Below are 22,380 nucleotides of genomic sequence, written 5' to 3' on the forward strand. Positions count from 1 at the left end.
GAAAACATTTCATTCAAATTTATTCAGAAATAAAACAATTTTTATTTTTATTTATTTATATTAAAGTACTCACGTTGTTCCTGGCTCCGACGTCTGAGCCGAGCTCGATCAGTCTCTCGACGAAGGTGGTGCGGTTGTCCTTCACCGCGTACATCAGCGGGGTCATGCCGGTTTGCTGAAACAAACAAACATTGTTAATATTTAGAGTTTGTTGGAACAATAATAGATTCAGGAAATGTACGATGCTACAGGGTGTTCCCTTCTCCCCTCTATTAGAGAGTAGTCTCATATTAGAGAGTAAGGTTTAGTAATTCAAGCGTAAAACTAAAATGTGTTTGAAAACAATAACATTACCGACAGAGATTAATATAAGGTTGATTATATTAATACTTAATGTCGGCTGTACACTCTCGCCGAGACACAGCGAGGCGGCCCGAGTGCGAGAGTGTAAATGGGTGCGCTCGCCTGTCTCGGACCCTCTCGGTCCGGTGTCGGTATTTGCGCCCGAGACAAAGGGTCTCGCGAGGAAAGCGAGCGCATTACTGTACACTCTCGCGTTTTTCACTACTAGTCGCGCCGCTAGACAGTGCAGAACAGAAAAATAACAATAATAAACGTCATTATCAGTCATTATCTGTGAGAAATAAAATTAAATATGATTATAGATCTTTGGATTACAATGATATCTTTCGATGCATAGAGAAAAATAATGGTCCCTCTTCTCTGAGTTCATAACTGCAATTGAACTAAGCGAGAATGTACATGATCGCACTCGGGCATGGGGCTCTCGCACGAGACTCTCGCCCGAGAGCTCTCGGCGAGAGTGTACAGCCGACATAAGAGTTCGTCTACGAAATTTTGCCGATTTCGCTGATTTAACAGACGTGATTTAACAGTTAAAATACAGTATTTCTATAAGTTTTAGTGCACAATATGTAAGATCAATTATAATCTAATGTTGGAGAATTATAATCTAATGTTGGAGCTGGTTTTTTTTTTTTTTGTATTAATAATCCAACTCAAACCCGCGACAGTTTTGTGATTTTTGCTGTAAAAGGTTTGGAATATGAATTGTTTATGGATTGTATTGAGATCTTAACGGTATGAAAAAAATGCTGCGAAAAAAGCTGTAATTCATAAAAAGAAAACGACAGAAATAATCTATAGATAAAATTCTATCCAATTCGAGAAAAAAGAAAAAAAAAACAAATTGTGCCAAAAAACACGATTCAAAACAATATAAATCTCACATTACAAGGCTGCCTTGCGGCGAGTAATATAATGTGAGATTTAGGTATTTTACAGCAACAATCATAAGGCTGGTTTTATAGTTAAGCGTTTCGCAGCGCCGTTGGAGCGCGCGCGTTAAAAACGTATGGACGAACGGCGCTGCTCAAGCGCGCGACTTAGAAACGCAACTACTACCCCCATACATCTTCGAACGCGCGGCGCTCCAACGGCGCTGCCGAAACGCTTAACTATAAAACCAGCCTAAAACTGTCGCGGGTTTGAGTTGGATTATTTAAAAATACTTACTTTAAAAAAAAACTAGCTCCAACATTTGATTATAATTGAAATGATCTTACATGTTGTACATTAAAACTTATAGAAATACTGTATTTTAACTGTTAAATCACGTCTGTTACATCAGCGAAATCCGCAAAATTTCGTATACGGACTCTTAAGTCTCATTATTTTTCTACTCGAAAATCCTAGATTATATCCACTGACCACTCAATGGATACCTATGAATCGAGCTTTTGAATATCTAGTATCTACATAGGTTCTATTGTTAGAGCAGCTGTTGCAACTTATACTTGTTATGTTGCAATCAAAGTATTGCAAATAATTTCATAAATGTTTTAAAAATAGCCAACATTCGCAGTGAGTTTTTAAAATGCGCAAAACATAATCCAGGTAATAAACAAAATAATATTAGACGTTCGCCAATTACACAGAATAAATAAAACAAAGCATTTTAACAATCCGCATCATATTTTGCTTGTTTTTTGAATTACCTACTTAACATACGTTGCGGTAAATATTCCGTGTTGATAATTTGCCAAGTATTTAACGGCAGGTGTTTAAATGAACTAAACCCAAAATCTGGCAACACCGATATGACACGCTATTTTGATGAAATTAGCAATTTGTACAAGTCTTTTGTTGCACAAATTGTTAATTTCCTAAAAATGGCACATAAAAAGTGTCTAATATTAAATCTTCTTATCTTATAGGTATATAAAATTCTCGTGTCACAATATTAGTTACCGTACTCCTCCGAAACTGCTTTATTGATTTTTACCAAATTTGATTAAGTATATGCATATTCAGTACGTCTGAGAATCGGCTACTGGCTACTTTAATGTTGATAAGTGCATTTGTTGAATAAATAATTAATAGTGAATTATTACAACTCGAGACTGACTGCGACGGATAGCGATGGACGTTGCCATGGTGCCATACTTATTTAGTAACTTCAATAAAAGAATAGGGGCGAAATACTTTATATGGCAAAACAACTTTACCGGGACAGCTAGTAAAGTCTAAAAACACTGCTAATATACATTGTCTTTTCTTTTTTTTATACTTTCGTCCTAGCCAATAGTTAAAAGTATTTTTAAACGGATTACATTATTGTCTGTTAAACAATGTGAGAGAATAGAATACAAAATATTAATAACGATCTAGATTACAATAGTGGAAATAAGGTGGCTGTAGTTTTTAATATTTTCGATATTTAGCTACGTAAAGCGTAGACTTTAATTGTTGATGTCTACGGCGCGCGGCGAAGAGACTATAGTGTGATAGCTTCCCGACTACGATAAGACAAAACAAATAAATAACGACAAGAAAAACAATACAAAATTGAAAATGTGGTGATAATTTTTCCACTAATTATTATTAATGCATGTTTGTTTCACCATATCTTAGGCCGGTATAAATAGTCAGTACTCAAGATGCATCTCGGTCTCAAGACACGTTTCAGGCTCTGTGATTGGTTGGCTGTCAAAATTTGGACCAATCACAGAGCCGAACCGCGTCTTGAGACCGGGTCGCATCTTAAGTACTGACTATTTATACAGGCCTTAGTTACTTGGTCTATTTAGGATATTGTAAAGCGTGACGGTGGAGCAAACACAATATACTTAAATTTGTAGCTTCCTTTTGGCATGTTATATAGTGTCAAAATCATTGGCCTTTTTGCCGCAGTCGGGTAAAATACGCTAAGCAAACATTCTTGGAAGGCACGGTGTTTGCATAGAGTTGCGTGTGCACCGTGACACCATAATGGCGGAATAATGGCGACCCCCCTAATCACTCACTCGCCTGTGATTGGTGGGATTTAATTGCTAATTAAACCTCATTTTCTAGTCCCTGCGAACTAAACTCGCTATAAAACTAATATTAGCTATTACTTGTGCTAGTAACCTTCAAATAAGCAAGAAAATTGTAAAACGAGTACTATCTGCTAGAAAAATTTAAACCTTAGTTCAATATTATATTATGGTGAATCCTAGGTTCAAACAATGCTTATGCGTACAAACTACAAAGCCGGAAACAAATTACAAAATCAGCCCTTGGCTCAAGTTCATCTACCTAAATCTATAACTTCTAACTACCCTGATCTGCTTATGAACCTAGGAGCACCTAAGTTTTGGGTATGAATTCATATAAAATGAGTACTACTTCATTCGTATATTTAAAGAGCTACGATCTCTAGCTGTCAAACGAAACCAAAATGATTTACGTCTGTGTGTAAAAATTTGTGTTACTGGGGAGTTTCAAAAAATAATACAACAGATAAAATGTCAGTACTGTCATACATCATATCAGTACATCTCGCTTGCTCAGGCCTTTGTTTCTCTATTCTACTAAGTATATTAACTTTATGGTCCGCAAAATAAAGTTAACAATTAACTTTATGGTCCGCACCCTATCCGCACCGTACGCGCTGCGTGACGTCATTTCATACAACGAATTCTAAAATTATTGTGGACTGTATGATTTTTGTTGTTGTTTTGATGACTTTAAATTTAAATAACTGTTACTCGTCACTTCGATTTATTGAATTGTAATTAAAATTAAACTATTTGCACTGTACCAAGGCAAAGGGCGGACCACTTAGGCCCGTATAAATAGTTGGCTTTCAAAATTCATCTCAAGACGCTAGTTGGTTGATATCCTCTCAAACACTGATCAGCAACTAGGATGTTATCTAATTAATAGTTTAGTATCAGGAGCATTTCGGTTGATACTAATATCATGATGTCGACTCAATCGCCCCAAATCAGCAACTAACAATCCAAATCAGCAACTAAATATAAACTAAATAATAAAAGCCTATTCTACACATACGAGTTACGTTTCGTTTATACGATTAAAAATCGATTTTATTAATAAAATAAAATTTTACTATATTATCTTTATTTTCTCACATATTTATAACACAAATTACCAAAAGTAATTAACCTTGATATTTTTGTATTATCCTTACTCATTTTTGTTTAAATTAAATGAAAAAACTCATAACTCTATAACATATTTTATAAAACACGTTCAGTCAAACGGAACGCGTTGAAGTCAACAGATGACTGCTGTCACTGTCAAGTGTCAAGTATATGTCTATTTCTAGGTTATTTTCAAAGAAGAAGAATATTGTTAAAACTTTAAAAATCTTTAAGTTTTTTCGTTAGAACTTACAAGTATTAAGCATATATTCAGTTATTTATACCTTTACCGAAAGCTGTGTAGTGTGTAATAATGTTTTGTGTTTCTTTATTTACATACTTTTTAAATGGTCCAAAGGGATATTATTTGTTAACCCTATTCTTTGTTTCAGGCCAACATACGTAGTTTGTCCAACAGTGACTACTCACATTCTTGCTTTCTTGAAGATAAATTCGGATTCAATTAAAGAACTGTACCTGCCTTACCAAGGCCGTCGATGTAGAAGAATATTATCATAGAAAAATGTGAGAAACTACTGAAAGAACATCAGTCATCAATAAGCTATGAAATTGTTCTGTACAAAAAAGCTTAATAGCCTTATTACATTTTAATTTCCTAAATATGTACAACTTTCTACTGGTAACAAGAAAATATTTGACACTGTCTTTTATTTACCTTATTGTATCTAAAACAATTTTTTAAATATTATTATTTAGTAGTAATTTTGTTAGCAAAATTATAGATTATATTTATCAACAGCTCACTCAGAGCTGTGTGAGTTATCTAACCCTAAGATCTTGGCAAGATGATGTTATATCTCTATGAAGTTATAACTACTTATAATATCCGGCTCTGAAGTTTGATTGATCCATTCATTTGAGTGAAATATTCTTTGGACCTTCTACATTGAACTTAACAATTGAAGTTAAATTTTTTTTTTCTTTACTTTAGAACTTGATAACATAGACACAGTATATACTTTAAATATTAAAAATTTCAATAACAATTCTCATTTTCTTTTAGAAGATACTTTAAATATTTTGTTTTGTTTCTGTGGCTAAGAGTTTATAATGTAACTGGTGAAACATATTATGCTAAAAGTTAAAATAAAGATAATGATGAAGTCAAAGATTATTTTGTATTTTATAATCCCTACCTTATACTTAACCTGTGGTGTTTGAAAAGATTAAAGAACCTATTTTACCAAATAAAATCCATCCCGATTGTGTCATTTGGACTATAATAGTTAGAAGGTGACTTTTAATTAAACCTCCTAGTATTATTCTGTTACTTTAGCACAGTCCACAGAACAAGTCTATCTTACTAATTCATTTACTGATGACGAAGGCATTAGGCAATATAATATAACCTTACTAGTTGGCATTAAACCTGTAATTTCCTAACTTAAATATTTTATTGTATTTATTAGTATATTATTTATTTATTTTATTATATAATTTTATTAATGTATTTTAAGGCGCATGTTTATTTTTGTGCTTTTGATAGTTTTAAATTTAAGTAGGTAACTATACTTTTGCACATCACCGTTTTCCTGGATTTATCACTGAATGTTAAAAGGTTGCCTGGAAGAAATTACTTCTATGTAATATGGCCGCCTTTGTGTACTATATGTCTTATTGTATTTTTTTGCACAATAAAGTACTTATATTTGTTTATTAATTAATTAAGGTAGACTACATAAGCCTTTATTAGTACTTATGGCAAAATTAGATCTGCAGAGTACGGTTTATTTAAGATTCATTATTAAGTATTTATATTAGCTTGATAAGGCGGTTTATATACTTACTTTAAATAGATTAATTAATAGAATAATGTAATGTGATGACTACCCTTGCCCCGATTTAAGGTCAAAATGTATTAAACACTGTAAATTCGTTTTATATATATATTACGCACTTAACAGCTTGGTATATTAATTTTGTGTTTAAAAATAAGCATTCCATATCCCAGAAAATACTCTTGAAATTTTTATTTTTTTCTTCTAATTGTGGGAAAAATCCCTACGATGGTATCCCCAAGATGGTATTTTTCTCCTAATTGTGGGAAAAATCCCCAAATTGGTATCCCTGAGCGCGCTTAAGTCAAGGTTTGAGTGCAAGATTTCGTTTATTAATACGTTGCGCGCTCAAGCGTCAGTTTGACAGTACAGTTGAGTGCAAGATTTGGTTTATTAATACGTTGCCCACTCGCTTGATCAAATACACTTAAAAGCTGTACTCAAGTGAGGTTTATTAATAAGGATAGCAGCTTGAAACACGTTTTAAGCGAGCTCTTAGTGGTAAGAGCCAACTATTTATACGGGCCTTAAACTCGTTACATCCGTAATCTGACCTATCGGAGCAATTTATATCCGTCCGATAAGAGTGGTGTTCTCTGACCAAGATCCAGCAGAGTTTCTGGAGTCGCAGTTGCCGTATAAGTCCTATGCCCAATCCCAAAATTCTAATAATAAGCCGCAACGTAACGCAACCGGCCAACTTATACCTCGGAGTCAGCTAAATCATTCGTATATAGTAGTAATAACGTGTTCGTTTCCTCCGTATAATTCGCGATGATTGCAGGTGTAATATTTCTACCGTAGCCACCGTATTCGTACGTATAATGTACGTAAAACACCAGCCGCGGCCCGTATTTGGCGCAACCGGAACAAAATGTAATTCAGATTTTAATATTACATGCGAAAGTTTCAGCTTTCAAAGTAATCTGATATGAATCATAAATAAGGTCTGTTCACAAACTACTAGATGTGACGAATAGCTTTTACGAATGTTTTGTCACTCGATGTATTAGGTAATGATACCAGACAAGCTATAGTTCGTCACGTCATTACTTGATCTGCATTTGAGTAACAGGCCCTTAAATTTAGGGTTCCGTATCCAAAGGGTAAAAACCGGACCCTATTACTGAGACTACGATGTCTGTCCGTCTGCATGTCTGTCTGTCTGTTTACAGGCTGTTACTCAAGAACCGCTATGGCTAGACTTCTAAAATGTTCACAGATTGTGTATTTCTGTTGTCGCTATAACAACAAATACTAAAAACAAAATAAAATTAATAATTAAAGGGGGCTCCCATACAACAATCGTGATTCGAGCAAAAAAGGACAAAAAGCCTTTTTTGCTCGATATGAAGAATGGCAACAGGTATGCATTTGATATTTTCATAAAAGCCTTAATTATATGTCTACTTCAATAAATAATTATTAATAATATTAAAATAAATGAAAATTTAAGCAGGCTCCCATACAAAAAAAAACACATTTTTTGGCCTATTTTTGCTCTATAATAGTACGGAACCCTTCGTGCGCGAGTCTGACTCGCACTTGTCCAATTTTCTAATTTAGTGACATTCGAGATTCGACTTCAACTTCGTTATCTAGGCAATTGTACTAACCTTTCTAAATAGATACCTTTAAGTTTCCTAACGTCACATAGAGGAAGAGGTAATTACTTAAGTTCTCTTTAATTAATAATTTAAAGGCCACGTTCCGCCTTACTCAGGCAATAAACCCGCCAAAACCTTCAACAAATACAACCTGCTCGTACAAACTTAAGAATTCATAAACATTTATGAGACCGCAACATACAATTATGTGTGTGATTTGCATATCGCCGAAACGAGGATCAATGTCCGTGCGTCGTTTCCGCCACTGGCCCCCGGCGTTGGCCCCCGCTAGCCCACGTCGTTGGCCCACGCTGGCCCACATAATTCGGACTTGTGGGCCAAGGGCAGCGGCCAGGAGTTTTGCGTGAGCTCCACAATCGATGGGGATTTCCGACCTTGCCTCAACATCCTTGGGAATTGGCTGTCTGACAAGGCCACGTCTTAATGTTTTTACTTATTGCTTAACGGGTATAACTTACTTTGGAGGTGTGTTTTCAAGGGTTTATAGGGGAAATGTTTTAAGTGGCGAAATTAAACTAAGAAACAGGAAATGTTTCACTTTGAACTATCCACTGAATCTATCTCTGAACACCTCGAGTCTACACGTCTTATTATTGCGTCTTGTCTGCATACATCATAAATGTAATATTTAGATAGTACGTCCACATTTGCACTTCATTGCATTGCAGGTTCCGGGGGAGACTCCGGAATGAAGCGAGCGTCACGTCGCCGTTAATTCGTGATAAACTGTAGTTATTAAGATTATAATTAATATGTATGTTAGACATTAAGGTATATTATATTAATGTATGGGCCTACGTAGCCTGATTTAAATAAATAAATATAAAATATATTGCATTTTAACTAGTGTCCGACCGAAGCTTCGGCCAAAAAAACACCTTCGGTGAAACCTTCGGCTTCGGCCTAAACCCCGGCCGAAGCCGAAGCTTTGCCGAAGGTCCGAGCAACCGTCGAAATTGAACGAAAGACTGAGTGAGTCGTGAGAGAGCTACGGAGGTCGTGTATGCAGAGGCCACTGGGAGTCACTGTCAAATACAATAAACAAACACTAAGGGTCAATTTATATTAGCGCAGAGTCGAAGCGTATCGAAGCGAATCATTAAAACTGAATATTACAAATTCAACCTTAACACCAAAGCATTAACGCACTTTATTACTTCTGAAAATTTAAAAAGGCGCGCGCATCCGCGCGAAGTCGCGTGGATGCGCGCGACCAACGCTGATTGGCCTCGCAGAAGTAATATATTAGGTTACGCTCTAGAGTTAAGGTTGAATTTTCTGTTTGGTTTTTGGAAATTCGCTTCGCTTCGCTTCGACTCTGCGTTAATATAAATTGACCCTAACTTCTAAATCATTTTAATTTGGCACATTTGTTCAGACGCTGATACAGATTACAGACTAACATATATACGAAAATTGGGCAGTTCTGAAAATTTTACATACATACGCGTCGAATTGATAACCTCCTTTTTTTAAGTCGGTTAAAAATTAATGACTGAGAGTCGAGCGATTAAGATTATAAGCCTTCGGCTTCGGCTCGGCCGAAGGTTGTAGCGATTGCCGATTAATCGGCTTCGGCTTCGACCAAAAATAGACCTTCGGTCGGACACTAATTTTAACCTACAATTTCAACAATTAAGATTTATGTCAATATAATATTAAGATATTTTTATTTTGTCTAAGTTTTACATCGATTCAATAAGGTACTGTGACTCAAGGACTTAAATAAAGAGACAAGTTACAAGTTCATGGCAACAAACAAAAGTACAAGTCAATAATTAATATTAGGTTATGATTGTGTTTCGTTAGTTCGGGTTTAGGGTTTAAGACAAAAATTAACCTCGAGTAAAATGGAGTAGTCATCGTGACGTAATATACTCATCATCAAATTTTATTTTTCTTTACAATTTAAGAAAAAAAGGAGTCATAGAACTTCCGATGCTAGGTTGGTCTACTTTTTTAAAAGTAATCGTGAACCGCGGGGCATGACTAGGCGTAGTCTCCGGTCATCGTGCAATCGCCCTAAAAGGTATCGGATATTACAAGCTATTGTACGCCTTCCGCGCTACCAGGATATTAAACTTCACATTAACGTTAATTCATTAGCAATCGGTGTTATGACTAATTCTTACTACATCGATTTTTACATATATTTTTTTTAATTTTGCGTTTTGCAAGTTGGAGCTGATAGTACGTATGACCGTAAGCACCGTACGCGTATAACGCACTACATAGTACCTACACGAAATGCGGCGCGTACGGTGCAGACGAATGTGCGATCACCTTACGGTGCGTCCACATTTGTATCATTTGCGCGATCAGATCTCTGATCTCCGTCGCGTATCATCGCAGCGTGTCAAAATGATACGCGTATCATGATACGCCCCGATCGATATTAACCGCGTATCTGATACGTATCGTATCAAATACACACATGATCGGCAGAATGATCTAATAGGCGTCCACACTATTATAATACGCATACTTGATACGGCGCGATGATCGCGACGGAGATCTGATCGCGCAAATGATACAAATGTGGCCGCACCCTAAGATTTATAAAACATCGAATTGCTGTGTAAACGCCTTTACACCACTTTATATAGGCCGATTACAGACTCTGTCACATTTTAATGCATACAATATTTATTTTTGTATTCAGATGCGTAATTTATAATTAGAGTAAGCAAACATGTACAAAAATGTGCGCTTTTATAATTCCGGACGTCACGTTATCGTGGACGCCGACTTCCACAATAAAACGTGGGGTACGTTAAATTCCCTTTTGATTTTACGCACCGCGGACGTTTTGTGCGGTTCAGAAGAATCTAGACGTCGTGATGTCCTCTTACGTACACGTTAAAAAGTTATCGCCGACGGAAATTTAAAAGCGTCTTCGTAATTATATTTCCATACATTTTACTGCCTATGTTATCGTATTACTGCGGACGTCCACGATATTACCGCCACGTCTAAAATGATAAAAGCGCACCTTGTCTGATTTTCTTATCACTGCTGAGAGTTGTGCCTAAACTATCATAAATGTTATCAGTTCCATAATACAAAAAATAGCAAATTTTAAAATAGGACTTTGCATTAGTAAATTAATTGTATTGGATATGCAGTGTAAGGGTCAATTCAGACCGCAACGCGACGCGGAGATGAATTTCTTTTGTATAGATTTGACAGACTTTAGTAGCGTGAGATGTCTTGCAAATCTGTCAAATCCATACAAATTTCGAAATGCATCTACGCGTCGCATTGCGGCCTGAATTGACCATGAGTCAATCAATCCAATACTTCAATAATCAGTTGAATAATTAGATGCAGTGTTTTAATTCAAATTAGAGAATAGAAAATTGTATAGGAATAGTAGTAAATCAAGAAAGTAGAATCATACTATCAGTAGCAGCACGCTGCGGCAGGTTGCAGGTTGTCTATTTTAAACCCGACTGCAGCGCGGAAGACAGTACCGGAAGTGTCAACACCCACACGCATGCTGTGGACACGGCGTTACTTCCGGTGGGTATATAATATAGGATACAATAAATATAGTCTGTGTTGTATCAAGTTTTATTATACAAAAAGATAAAACTAGGGACAATAAGGCTGGCCTCACACAGCCGGAATTTCATAATCGGAAATTCATATTATTAATTCAGAAAGACCGGAATACCATACAATATAAGTACGCTCCACACACATTCTGATTTTTTCAGATTATGAATTTCATAGATCGATCTGTAAGAATATGAATTTCCGATTATGAAATTCTGGCTGTGTGAGGCCAGCCTAAGTGTGATAGTGACTGATATTAAGGGCCTGTTTCACCACTTTCTGATAAAGTGCCTAATAGGCTATTCACAACTTTTTTGACAGATTCTCCATACTTGATCTGTCAAGTTAATTGGTGGATAGCCTTATCAGGAAGTGATAAAACAGGCCCTTAGTATCGAAATGTCAAAATATTATGTCCTTTATATATTTTGACATTTCGATATACTCTATCAGTTCACATTACCTAATACATAGCGACATCACGCGGTGTTGCCATGCGTTTTTAAATTAGACTTTCAAATTTGGAACAAGCAGCCCAACACTGCTGGCTACAAATCGTATAGTCCAATGGTCCCCAAACTTTTTTTTTTGCGGGCCACAAACGCGGTTTGGTAACTGAAAAAAAATCACAACTTTCACGACGGTGATACGATTTGCCGGTGGCCATTTTTGAAATGCTTTTAACATCACGCGGGCCACAAATAAAGTCCCGGCGGGCCGCGGGTTGGGGACAGCTGGTATAGTCTATCAATTATTAAATGTATATCTTCTTGTGTAGTACATAAAGTTTAGTTTTAAAATTCACGAATATAGTCGCGTTTCAATGTAAACTGTCCCTGAGTTTCAATGTAACCCTGATAGACGAAAACAACACAAACGATAAAGACTTCAGATCTTATTTAGGTGTAACTGGTGAAACTTTTCGCTAAAATTGTTCTGTTGTATGCATATTTTACAAATGCTTAAGACCAAAATATAATATAGGTCTACCAGAATCTGATGGCAAAAAGTGAGAAAATAAATTGACTCTAGCATTACCGGGGTAATAGGAATAAATAATTTTGATCTTTTTTTCCTTTAACGGCTTATTCTGTGTGAAATATGCAAATATGAAAATTTATCTAATGATCAAGGATATTTTTTGAAAATATACCATCAAAATTTGTCATCAGATTCTGGTAGACCTATAATAATCTAGATAGAAGTATAATAATCTAGAAAATAAAAGAATGGAAAGTATTTACTACAACTGTGCACTTTCATCTTCAACTTTCATATCGGCGCATTCAATAATTGAATGCGTCAAGGAACGCAACGCCAATATTGTCATTTTTGAAGTTTTGGATACGGTCAGAGGGCATGCGTCGCGGGCATGCCTCACGTTCGCTGGTGACTGCGCTGTAACGCATGCCCTTGACGAACAGAAAAAGGCACAGTGTGGACAAAGCTATTGTACATCCCCGCTACGGGCTATGCGCTACGCGGCTCTACGGCCTACGCCTGTGCTACGAACATCTACGGAATCGTAGCAACCTCGATATTTTATCTTTTTCTACTTTGGTTTAAACTTTAATTCGACAACCATAAAATTAATATGCACTATAATAATGTAATAATTAAAAATACCTACTAAGATGAGCTAGATGGCTGTTTAGTGTTTACTAGAAAAGTTTAAGCTCGTATGGGTAATGGGTATCTTCTTCTTCTTCTTCTGGGGCGCTTGCCCATACAAATCAGAAAAAAGTTGCTCTTTCAGCGCTACTACTTTCACAGTTAATTCTATACTAGAGATCGCCCAATGGTCAAAATTCGACCTTAGTTTCAACGACATTAGGACTACTACCTATATTTTGTAAAAAAAATATTGTAGACTTTATCATCATATTTTTTTCAACTCTTGTCTCTAGGACTCAGCTGATCTCAGACTGGCCGTGTAAGCATTGTCTAATAGTATCTAAGATTCAATAAAAAAAACTATCATCCATTTTCAATTTGTCAACTTGTTGTCAACAGACTTCAACCATAAATAAAAGAGTATAATTCGTATGTATAGGCTTGTCACTCAAAAATCTGTCATTTTTCCTAGTGTGTGTGTTGTAGAGTGTGTAATGTTTTATTTGTAAAAAAAATGTATGATAAAAGCAGAATTTCAAAATAATATTAGCTCGATGCACTCCTTCACCATATAAACTATAACTGTACAAAATTTCATTCACCTACGTTTCCCCATTTTTCGTCAGAAGGGATACAAAGTTTTTGGCTCACGTATTAATATATAGGTAAGGGACACACAAACCCTAAAGTATTATTCCTTAGTTTTGTTACACCCTATATAAGTGAAGGTGTAGTATCGAGTGCTCACTCACTCCATACCGTCTGACACACTTTCCGCCGCGCGTGGATATTACGGCACGGCACGCGCGCCATTACTATGTCTTACTATAATTAAACTTAATATAAACTTATGCAAGTGGAATAAGAGAAAGCTCTGGATGTAATGTACCCGATTTTAATGATCAGATTGATCAATGATATCTTAAGAATAGATGATCTGATAATATAGCTATAATGTACATGTAATAAGGTACAATATATTATGAATTGAACAATATTATATTATTATTATTGATTCAAATACTTGATTGATAAATGGGCGTTTTTCTTTTAATAGTCGTTCGAGACGAGATTTCATGATATTCCGAGAAGCTGTGCAATATTTAATTTTTTTGTCTTTATTTTAGCAAAAACTTTAATATGTGTATTATTAAGTTACATGCTCGCTGCGCAATGGCAAACGCATTTAAAATAAAAAGCATACATATTTATCTGCTTTTTAAACTTAGTTATAAGTGTAATATTAAGGTATTTTTAAAGCCAAATCTCGTGCTTACTTTTTACAAAAGATTTGAATACTTATTTGCAAATGGCTATAAAAATACTGGACCGATTCATAAGTATACATGTTTACGGACAATAAACAGTAAGTTTTCGTTATTCTGCCTTAAGAAAGGGAAACATATTGTATGATTCCCGCCAAATTTCCGCTCTTACGACCCCCGTGGATCTAGACAAATTCACAAACTCGACCATTAATAGACTTCTTTTCCAAGTTTATTTATACTCGCGGCTTATCGCGCCGTCGATCGTTTCTGAGAAATGATTGCGGCCGAACTTACATAATGCTCACTTTTTGTACTCTTGGGCTGAACTGACCCCGTTTTAGCTTACAGTGTTGTTTAATTGTAACAAACTCTCGTAATAACAATATTAATTTGTATTTTTGGTTCCAATTTCACCAAATACTGAGTGTTAATCGTTTGTCAATATGTCAACAGATAATTAACGCTTTGGCAATTAAATAATTGATAAATAAATGCAACTAGCTGTGCATTTAGGGTAGGGGTAGATTCGTACTTTTAGTTGGTTGTAACATTCGGGTCATACATTTTGTGTTTGCCCTAGCAATCGTACTTGTTACAGTAACTAATGGAGCCTTATGTCTCGAACAATAAGCAGTGAGTAAGTAAACCATAAAAATCGGCTAAGTGCAAGTGGGACTCGCGCAAGAACGGTTCCGTATCACTATAGAGCAAAAGTAGGAAAAAAATTGTTTTTTTTTTTGTATGTGAGCCCCTCTTAATTATCAATTTTATTTCAATTTTATAACTAAATATTACAGTATAAATAAAACTGAGTATTTTATGAACATTTCAGGTGGCTATCTGTTGTCATCATTGATACTGAGCAAAACATGTTAAAAACATCACGTTTGCTGTATCAAAGCCATCAATATTAAATTTATCTTAAATAAATTTAATATTGATGGGTACAGTGACAAAATTACTTAAGTTTCTTTTTTTTTTTTTTAAATATTATTGTGGGATTTCTTAGATAAAAATAAAAAAAAAAAAACTCTTTTTTTTATTAAATATAAATACTATCATAATATTTTGTAAATAACATATATTTATAATATAATATATTTAAGTATGTCTATAGTATCAGATGATTCTTTTTATTCTGCCAACGATTCTTTAGGATCACTTACAGATACAGATGATAGTTTTGATTCTGTAGGTAAAACTTTGGGCGAAACGTTAGATCAATATTTTAACGTAGAAAACAGTAGACTTCTAAACGTATGTCACATAAACGCGCAAAGCATACCAAGTCATTACAGTGACATACTTGAAACGTTTTCTGGTAATAACACTCACGCTATACTGATTTCCGAGAGCTGGCTTAAGCCTCACCTCCTGTCCACCTCCTTCTCGATACCTGGTTTTGTTTTGATCCGTAATGACCGCAATGATAGACGTGGTGGTGGGGTAGCAATTTATCTTCGTGGTGATTTACTTTACAAAACAATTGCATCCTCTACTGCTCAACAGGATGGTAAGGCCGAATACATATTCCTCGAGGTCGTGGTTAGAGGGACTAAACTGGCCCTTGGAGTTGTTTATTGCCCACCAACCGCCGACTACTTCTCTGATATCGAGTTGGTCTTAAATTCATTGAGTTCAGAATACGCGCACCACATCATAATGGGAGATTTTAACACTGACCTCTCCAACCATTCCTCTCCCCGTTCGTCTAAGCTAAATAACTTAATTAGATCTTCCAGTCTCCATCTTCTTCCTCTACAGCCTACTCATCACAACATTGATAGTGATGATACTTGGCTTGATTTAATCCTTATCTCCGATCCATCCCTTGTTCACAACCACGGTCAACTCCCTGCTCCAGGTTTTTCTCATCACGACTTGATCTTTCTCTCGTACATGTTAAGGGCTCCCAAACCACCTCCTCGGTTTGTATACAGACGTTGTTTTGCGCGATTGGACTTAGATCAACTATGTTCAGACGCTGGAAAAATCGACTGGGTCCCACTATTTGACGCCGTTTCTGTTGATGAAAAGGTCAGGATCTTTAATGAAAATGTTATTGAACTTTATAATAAACATGCGCCTGTTAAAAGAATTAAGTTAAAGCATCCACCTGCTCCATGGTTGACGGATGATATCCGTAATGCAATGAAACGTAGGGATCGTGCTTATCGTAAATTTAAGAGGAACCGAATCGAAACTAACTGGATGGACTTCAAAATAGCTAGAAATCGCTGCAATCAAATGATACGCAATGCTAAACGCCGCCATATTCTTCAAAATTTGACATCTTCACCTGCAAATATCTGGAAATTCCTAAAATCCTCCGGCATAGGCATATCTCATCAAGGGGCCCCCCCTTTGACAATTAGTTTGGAAGACATCAACAAACACTTCTCCACAACTCACAAGCTTGATGTTGAAACCCAGTGCCGGACCATTAGTTTTTTAAATAGTTTACCTCCACGTAATATAACACCTTCCTTTCGATTTTCCCCAATCAACACAGACAAGATCAATAAGACCATTATGTCTGTGACTTCTAAGGCTATGGGTTGCGATGAGATTAGCCGACAAATGGTCACTCAGATTAAAGAAGAGCTTTTGCCCATTATAACCCATATTGTCAATTTCTTTCTAATGTCATCCGAATTTTCATCTCATTGGCGCAAGGCTTACGTACTTCCCTTACCAAAAATTCCTAATCCCACTAATCCTTCTCATTATCGACCCATATCCATCCTCCCTTATCTTTCTAAGATCCTCGAAGCCTGTGCTTTTAAACAACTGTCCAGGTTTGTTAACCAGAATGACATTTTATCTCCACTGCAGTCGGGATTCAGACCTGGACACAGTACGACCTCTGCACTTTTAAAGGTTACTCACGATGTAAGAGTAGCTATAGAAAATTCTGAAATTACTGTTTTGGTTTTAATAGACTTCTCCAATGCTTTTAATAATGTCAATCATGAAATTCTGTTAGCTATTCTTTCTTGCCTTCAGCTCTCAACTGACGTACTAAAATGGATCTCCTCATATCTTCAAGGGCGTCAACAGTCGGTACGCATAGATCAGTCTTCGTCATCCTGGTGCGATCTCGACACTGGCGTCCCCCAAGGCGGTATTCTCTCTCCTTTGTTCTTCTCACTATTTATTAATTGTGTTACTCTCAGACTTCGCTGCGCGTATCATTTGTATGCAGACGATTTTAAGCTCTACTGTCAAGCGAGTGTTGATAATTTGGCGAGAGCTATTGACGAAATTAACAAGGATCTTGAATCTATTAGGGACTGGTGTAAAAATTTTGGTCTATCAGTTAACCCTAGCAAGTGTCAAGCTATTCTAATAGGTAGTTCTCGTAATATAGGTAGAGTAGATGTGGAGTCTCTTTCTCCAGTAATCTTTGACGGCTCTATAATCAGTTTCAGCTCCAGTGTTAAAGATCTTGGACTACACATCGACTCCACTCTCGATTGGCAAACACAGACTACTTCAGTTTGTCAGAGAGTTACCGGAATATTGCGTTCGCTTTATCGTTACAAAAACTTTTTACCGACACACATCAAAACGTTGCTGGTTCAGACTATTATATTTCCCATTATAGATTATGGTGATGTGTGCTATTTTGACCTTAATGCGGACAAGCTCGACAAATATGACCGACTTATTAATAACTGTATAAGGTTTGTATACAATCTCCGGAAGTACGACCACGTATCATCCTATCGTACCAAGCTGCACTGGTTACCTGTACGACAACGTCGTTCAGTGCGAGCCCTTTGTGTGCTCTATACACTCCTACACTCTCCTAATTCTCCTGCTTATTTAAAGTCACACTTTCAGTACCTCTGCAGTAGTCATGATAAAACCCTCCGCTCTTCAAATAATGCTCGGCTCGGTTGCCCATCTCACCGCTCCAGTTTAGTCCATTCCTCCTTCCACGTCCAGGCTATCTTACTTTGGAACGCTCTACCTCCGGAAATCAGGTTAAGCCCAACCAGAGATACGTTTAAACGTAGAGTCCGACTCCTATATTTTAAAAAATCGGCAGAATTATAAGTATTAAATTAAGTATTTTATATATGTCTGTATGAATGTACTTATATATAAGTATAAAAATATTATTATGTATATGTATAAGTTATATATTATATTATGACAATATATATTGTAGAATTATAGTATATGTAAGGTCTAGTATTTATTATCATATTTATAAGTGTATAAAGTATATTTTATCATGTTTTATCTGAATGTTTTCATTTTTTTTCTACACAGAAAGCACCTGTGATGTTGGTTTTGTCTCTGTTACCACCCAATGGTTGACTGGTAGAAAATGCCATATGGCATTAAGTCCGCCATTGTACAATGTGCAAGAAGTGTAATAAATAAAATAAAATAAATAAATAAATAAATAATAAATTAAATATATAATAAATTAAAATAAATAAATATTAAACTCTCTAGCTATTACCAATCTTGAGTTACAGCCTAGAAACAGACGGACAGACATCGAAGTCTTAGCAATGGGGTCCAATTTTACCCTTTGGGTACGGAACTCCAACGAAACGGTCGAATGTATAAGTTTAAATTTTGTTTATATAGTGTATTATTATTTTTTGCAAAATATCACATTATATCTTCCCTTAAAGCACACGAAGAATGACGAGGTGGCTTAAACAATAAACAAGCCTTCATAGCATTGGTACATGCCAATTTAGGGTCTTCATAATATATTTCCATACATTTTACTTCCCTATGTTATCGTTTTACCGCGGACGTCCACGATATTGCCGCAACGTCCAAAATTATAAAAGCGCACAATGCCTCATTGATCTCTATATTTTTGTTTGCAATGTCTTATTGATGATATTTTTGATTGCCCGTAGATAGGGATTTTGTTTACCAGTATAAGATGGAGGTACCTCTAAGATACCCCTGTTAGTCGATGTCTAGGCAACGATGGCGTGCGGCGCGTTCGTGCACCAACTTTTATTACGCGGGGTTCTGCTGTCGTGTAAACTGCCATCATGTATGATTTGTTTTGAATGTTCCCGATACGATTTTGAGTTTTTCGGTTGCAAGAAACGTAATATTGTTTTTGTCGAGGAACTATGTACTGTATTTAACTATTGTAACTACTACTAATACTTTTACGACTACGACTCTGCGCAACTGTAAACTTATGACAGCTTGCAATAAAAATTACATGTATAGTTATAGCCTATAAAATTACATATATAGTTTTATTAGGCATAATTGCAAATTTTAATTATTAAATCTTCACTAGTTAGTACACAAGTAGTAGTAACAAAATGAAAACATAATATTTACTACCAAATCATTACAAATATTTAACCGATTAGAAAACAAGAAGGAAGTTATCGATCCGATTGTATTTTTTTTGCTTTACCAGGTGTGCAGTAAGCAGGGCATTTTGTAGGACACTTTATATTTCGCTCTAGTTTATATAATAAATAATAATATATTATGTCAAATACTATTTTGTTACATTAATAATACATTAGTCATAATAATCATAATAATTAATTAGATGAGTGTGGATTGAGTTTTTTTTTTTAATGAAATAAGGGGGCAAACTACGAATAATAAAAACTAAGGAATCGTAACTCCCATACTATTACAGTTTTAAATTTGGTTCTTTTTGATCTGTTATGTAACGTCAGCCTAGTACCACTCAAGGTCACCTAAATATTGCAAATGTATTGAAATGTGTACCTACGGTACACTTTTTTGACAAGTATTGTGGAGCATGTTTTTTGACGGAGTTACTTTTCCTTAGTTTTTATTATTCGTAGGGGGCAAACGAGCAAACGGGTCACCTGATGGAAAGCAACTTCCGTCGCCCATGGACACTCGCAGCATCAGATGAGTTGCAGGTGCGTTGCCGGCCTTTTAAGAGGGAATAGGGTAGTAGGGGAGGGTCGGGAAGGGAAGGGAATAGGGGAGGGTAGAGAAGGGAATAGGGTAAGGGATCGGGCCTCCGGTAAACTCACTCACTCGGCGAAACACAGCGCAAGCGCTGTTTCACGCCGGTTTTCTGTGAGAACGTGGTATTTCTCCGGTCGACCGTCAAGCCGAACCATTCGTGCCGAAGCATGGCCCTCCCACGTATTTTGTTAAAAAACTCGCCAAATATATATTTTTTTAATATTTTATTAGTAATATAATTACTAATTTTTTCGAAAACAAGGAAGAAAAAAAATAAAGAAGTGTGGTTTTGTTTACATTTAATTGTATTCTGAAAACATGTTATGGGTAGGTATTCGATATCGTGCGGGTCTACTCCCGCTCTATTGTTTTTACTTATTATAATATTATCTATTCTTAAAATTCATATTTTAAGTCGTCTACTAAGTTATAAATGTTAAAAATTTGTTCAATTGCAACAAATAAATTGTTTATCTTGCTTGCTGACTTACTATGGTCCAATCGCTCAGTCCTGTCTCTAGCGGTTATCGGCCTTTCGTCTACCACTGTATTCTAATTTCACAGATGTAGCGATATCTATCGCATCGTTTGTATGACATAACTGTCAAAAATTTTCCAAATTCAAATGACCGCGTGTATCATGGTAGAGCAAGCTAGAGGAAGCGTGACCCCGCCATGTATCACGAACCTTTTTTCTTACGAATTATTTTTCTGAGTATAAATAAAATAATATGAAGTAGAATAGAAAAGAACAGAAAATTGTTTATTTATTTTGTGTATCTTAAAACTATACTTAAACTTAAAAACACTATTTATGAAAACTATGTACAAAAAGGCGGTCTTAGGGTGAAGCCAAACGAGCGTAATTTATGAGTTGTGAGTCGCAGAATTTCTGCCGCGTACCTAAATATCTTTTCATACAAATCATGACTCACAAAATTACGCTCGTGTGAATCAAACAGGAATGAAACTGATTGCAACAGAATTCTGCCGAACCGAAATTCTGCGACTCAGACTCACTCACAATTTACGCTCATTTGGCTTCGCCCTTACTTCTAAAAGCTGACAGCAGTTTCTGCAAGACAACCTTTAAGAAAGTATTCGAATAATTGAAGCCAAAATTGTGGTTAGTTTTTTGTCTGTCTGTCTGTATGTCTGTCTGTCAACCCCTCTTTGGTCCCCTTTGGTTCTAAGGGGACCAAAGAGGGGTTCAAATTTTGTATCAAACTTTTTTCTTCAATAGACTAACTACATATTATTAACTGTATTTTCCAATTTAACATCTGGTGTATAAAATTTTTCCCCCACCCCTTTAAGGGGGCCGAAAAGGGGGTCAAATATTGTATCAAACTTTTTTTTTAACATGAAAACTACTGATCCAATTTGAATATGGTTTTCGCAGATATATTTGTCTTCTTCCAACTTCATATCTGGTATATAAAATTTTCCCCCCACCCCCACCCCTCAAAGGGAACCAAAGAGGGGGCAGATTTTGTATCCAACCTTTTTTCTTTAATAAACTTACATCATATTATAAACTGTATTTTCCAATTTAATATCTGGTGTATAAAATTTTTCCCCTCACCCCTCTAAGGGGACAAAAGACCCCTCTTTTCTCCCCTTAGAAGGGTGAGGGGAAAAATTTTATCCAAAAAATAATAAACGGGGGCTGTTACTACATCGCTATAGAAGCCAAAACTGTGGTTAGTTTTTTGTCTGTCTGTCTGTCTGTCGGTATGTTTGTTCCAGCATCACACGAAAACTACTGATCCGATTTGAATGCGGTTTTCGCAGATATATTTGTCTTCTTCCAACTTAACATCTGGTGTACAAAAATTTTTCCCCCCACCTCTCTAAGGGGTCAAAAGAAGGGGTAAGATTTTGTATAAAACTTTTTTCTTTAACACGAAAACTACTGATCCGATTTGAATACGGTTTTTGCAGATATATATGCCTTATTCAAGGCCGCGCACCCCCGCACCTCTTCCTGGTAATGTTGCTAAGCAAAATGGAGTTTTAGTTCTTCTTCTTTAAAAACAAAGTAAGTTATTTATTAAAGATGAAATTAATGTAACCAAAACTAAACATACAGATTTTGAGTGTCGTT

General features: G+C 35.9%; 1 protein-coding gene across 1 annotated transcript in view; it reads right to left on the reverse strand.

Annotated features, from left to right (window-relative positions):
• The window catches only part of LOC121735824 (serine/threonine-protein phosphatase 6 regulatory ankyrin repeat subunit A), a 49,902-nt gene that overhangs the window by 20,198 nt on the left and 7,324 nt on the right, over positions 1–22,380 (reverse strand). Inside the window, exon 2 of the mRNA XM_042126788.1 lies at positions 74–175. Within this exon, the coding sequence (XP_041982722.1) occupies positions 74–175 (102 nt within the window). The remainder of the gene's footprint in view (positions 1–73; positions 176–22,380) is intronic.

This window comes from Aricia agestis, chromosome 2 (genome assembly GCF_905147365.1).
Source record: "Aricia agestis chromosome 2, ilAriAges1.1, whole genome shotgun sequence".
In the NCBI taxonomy this organism is placed as follows: domain Eukaryota; kingdom Metazoa; phylum Arthropoda; class Insecta; order Lepidoptera; family Lycaenidae; genus Aricia; species Aricia agestis.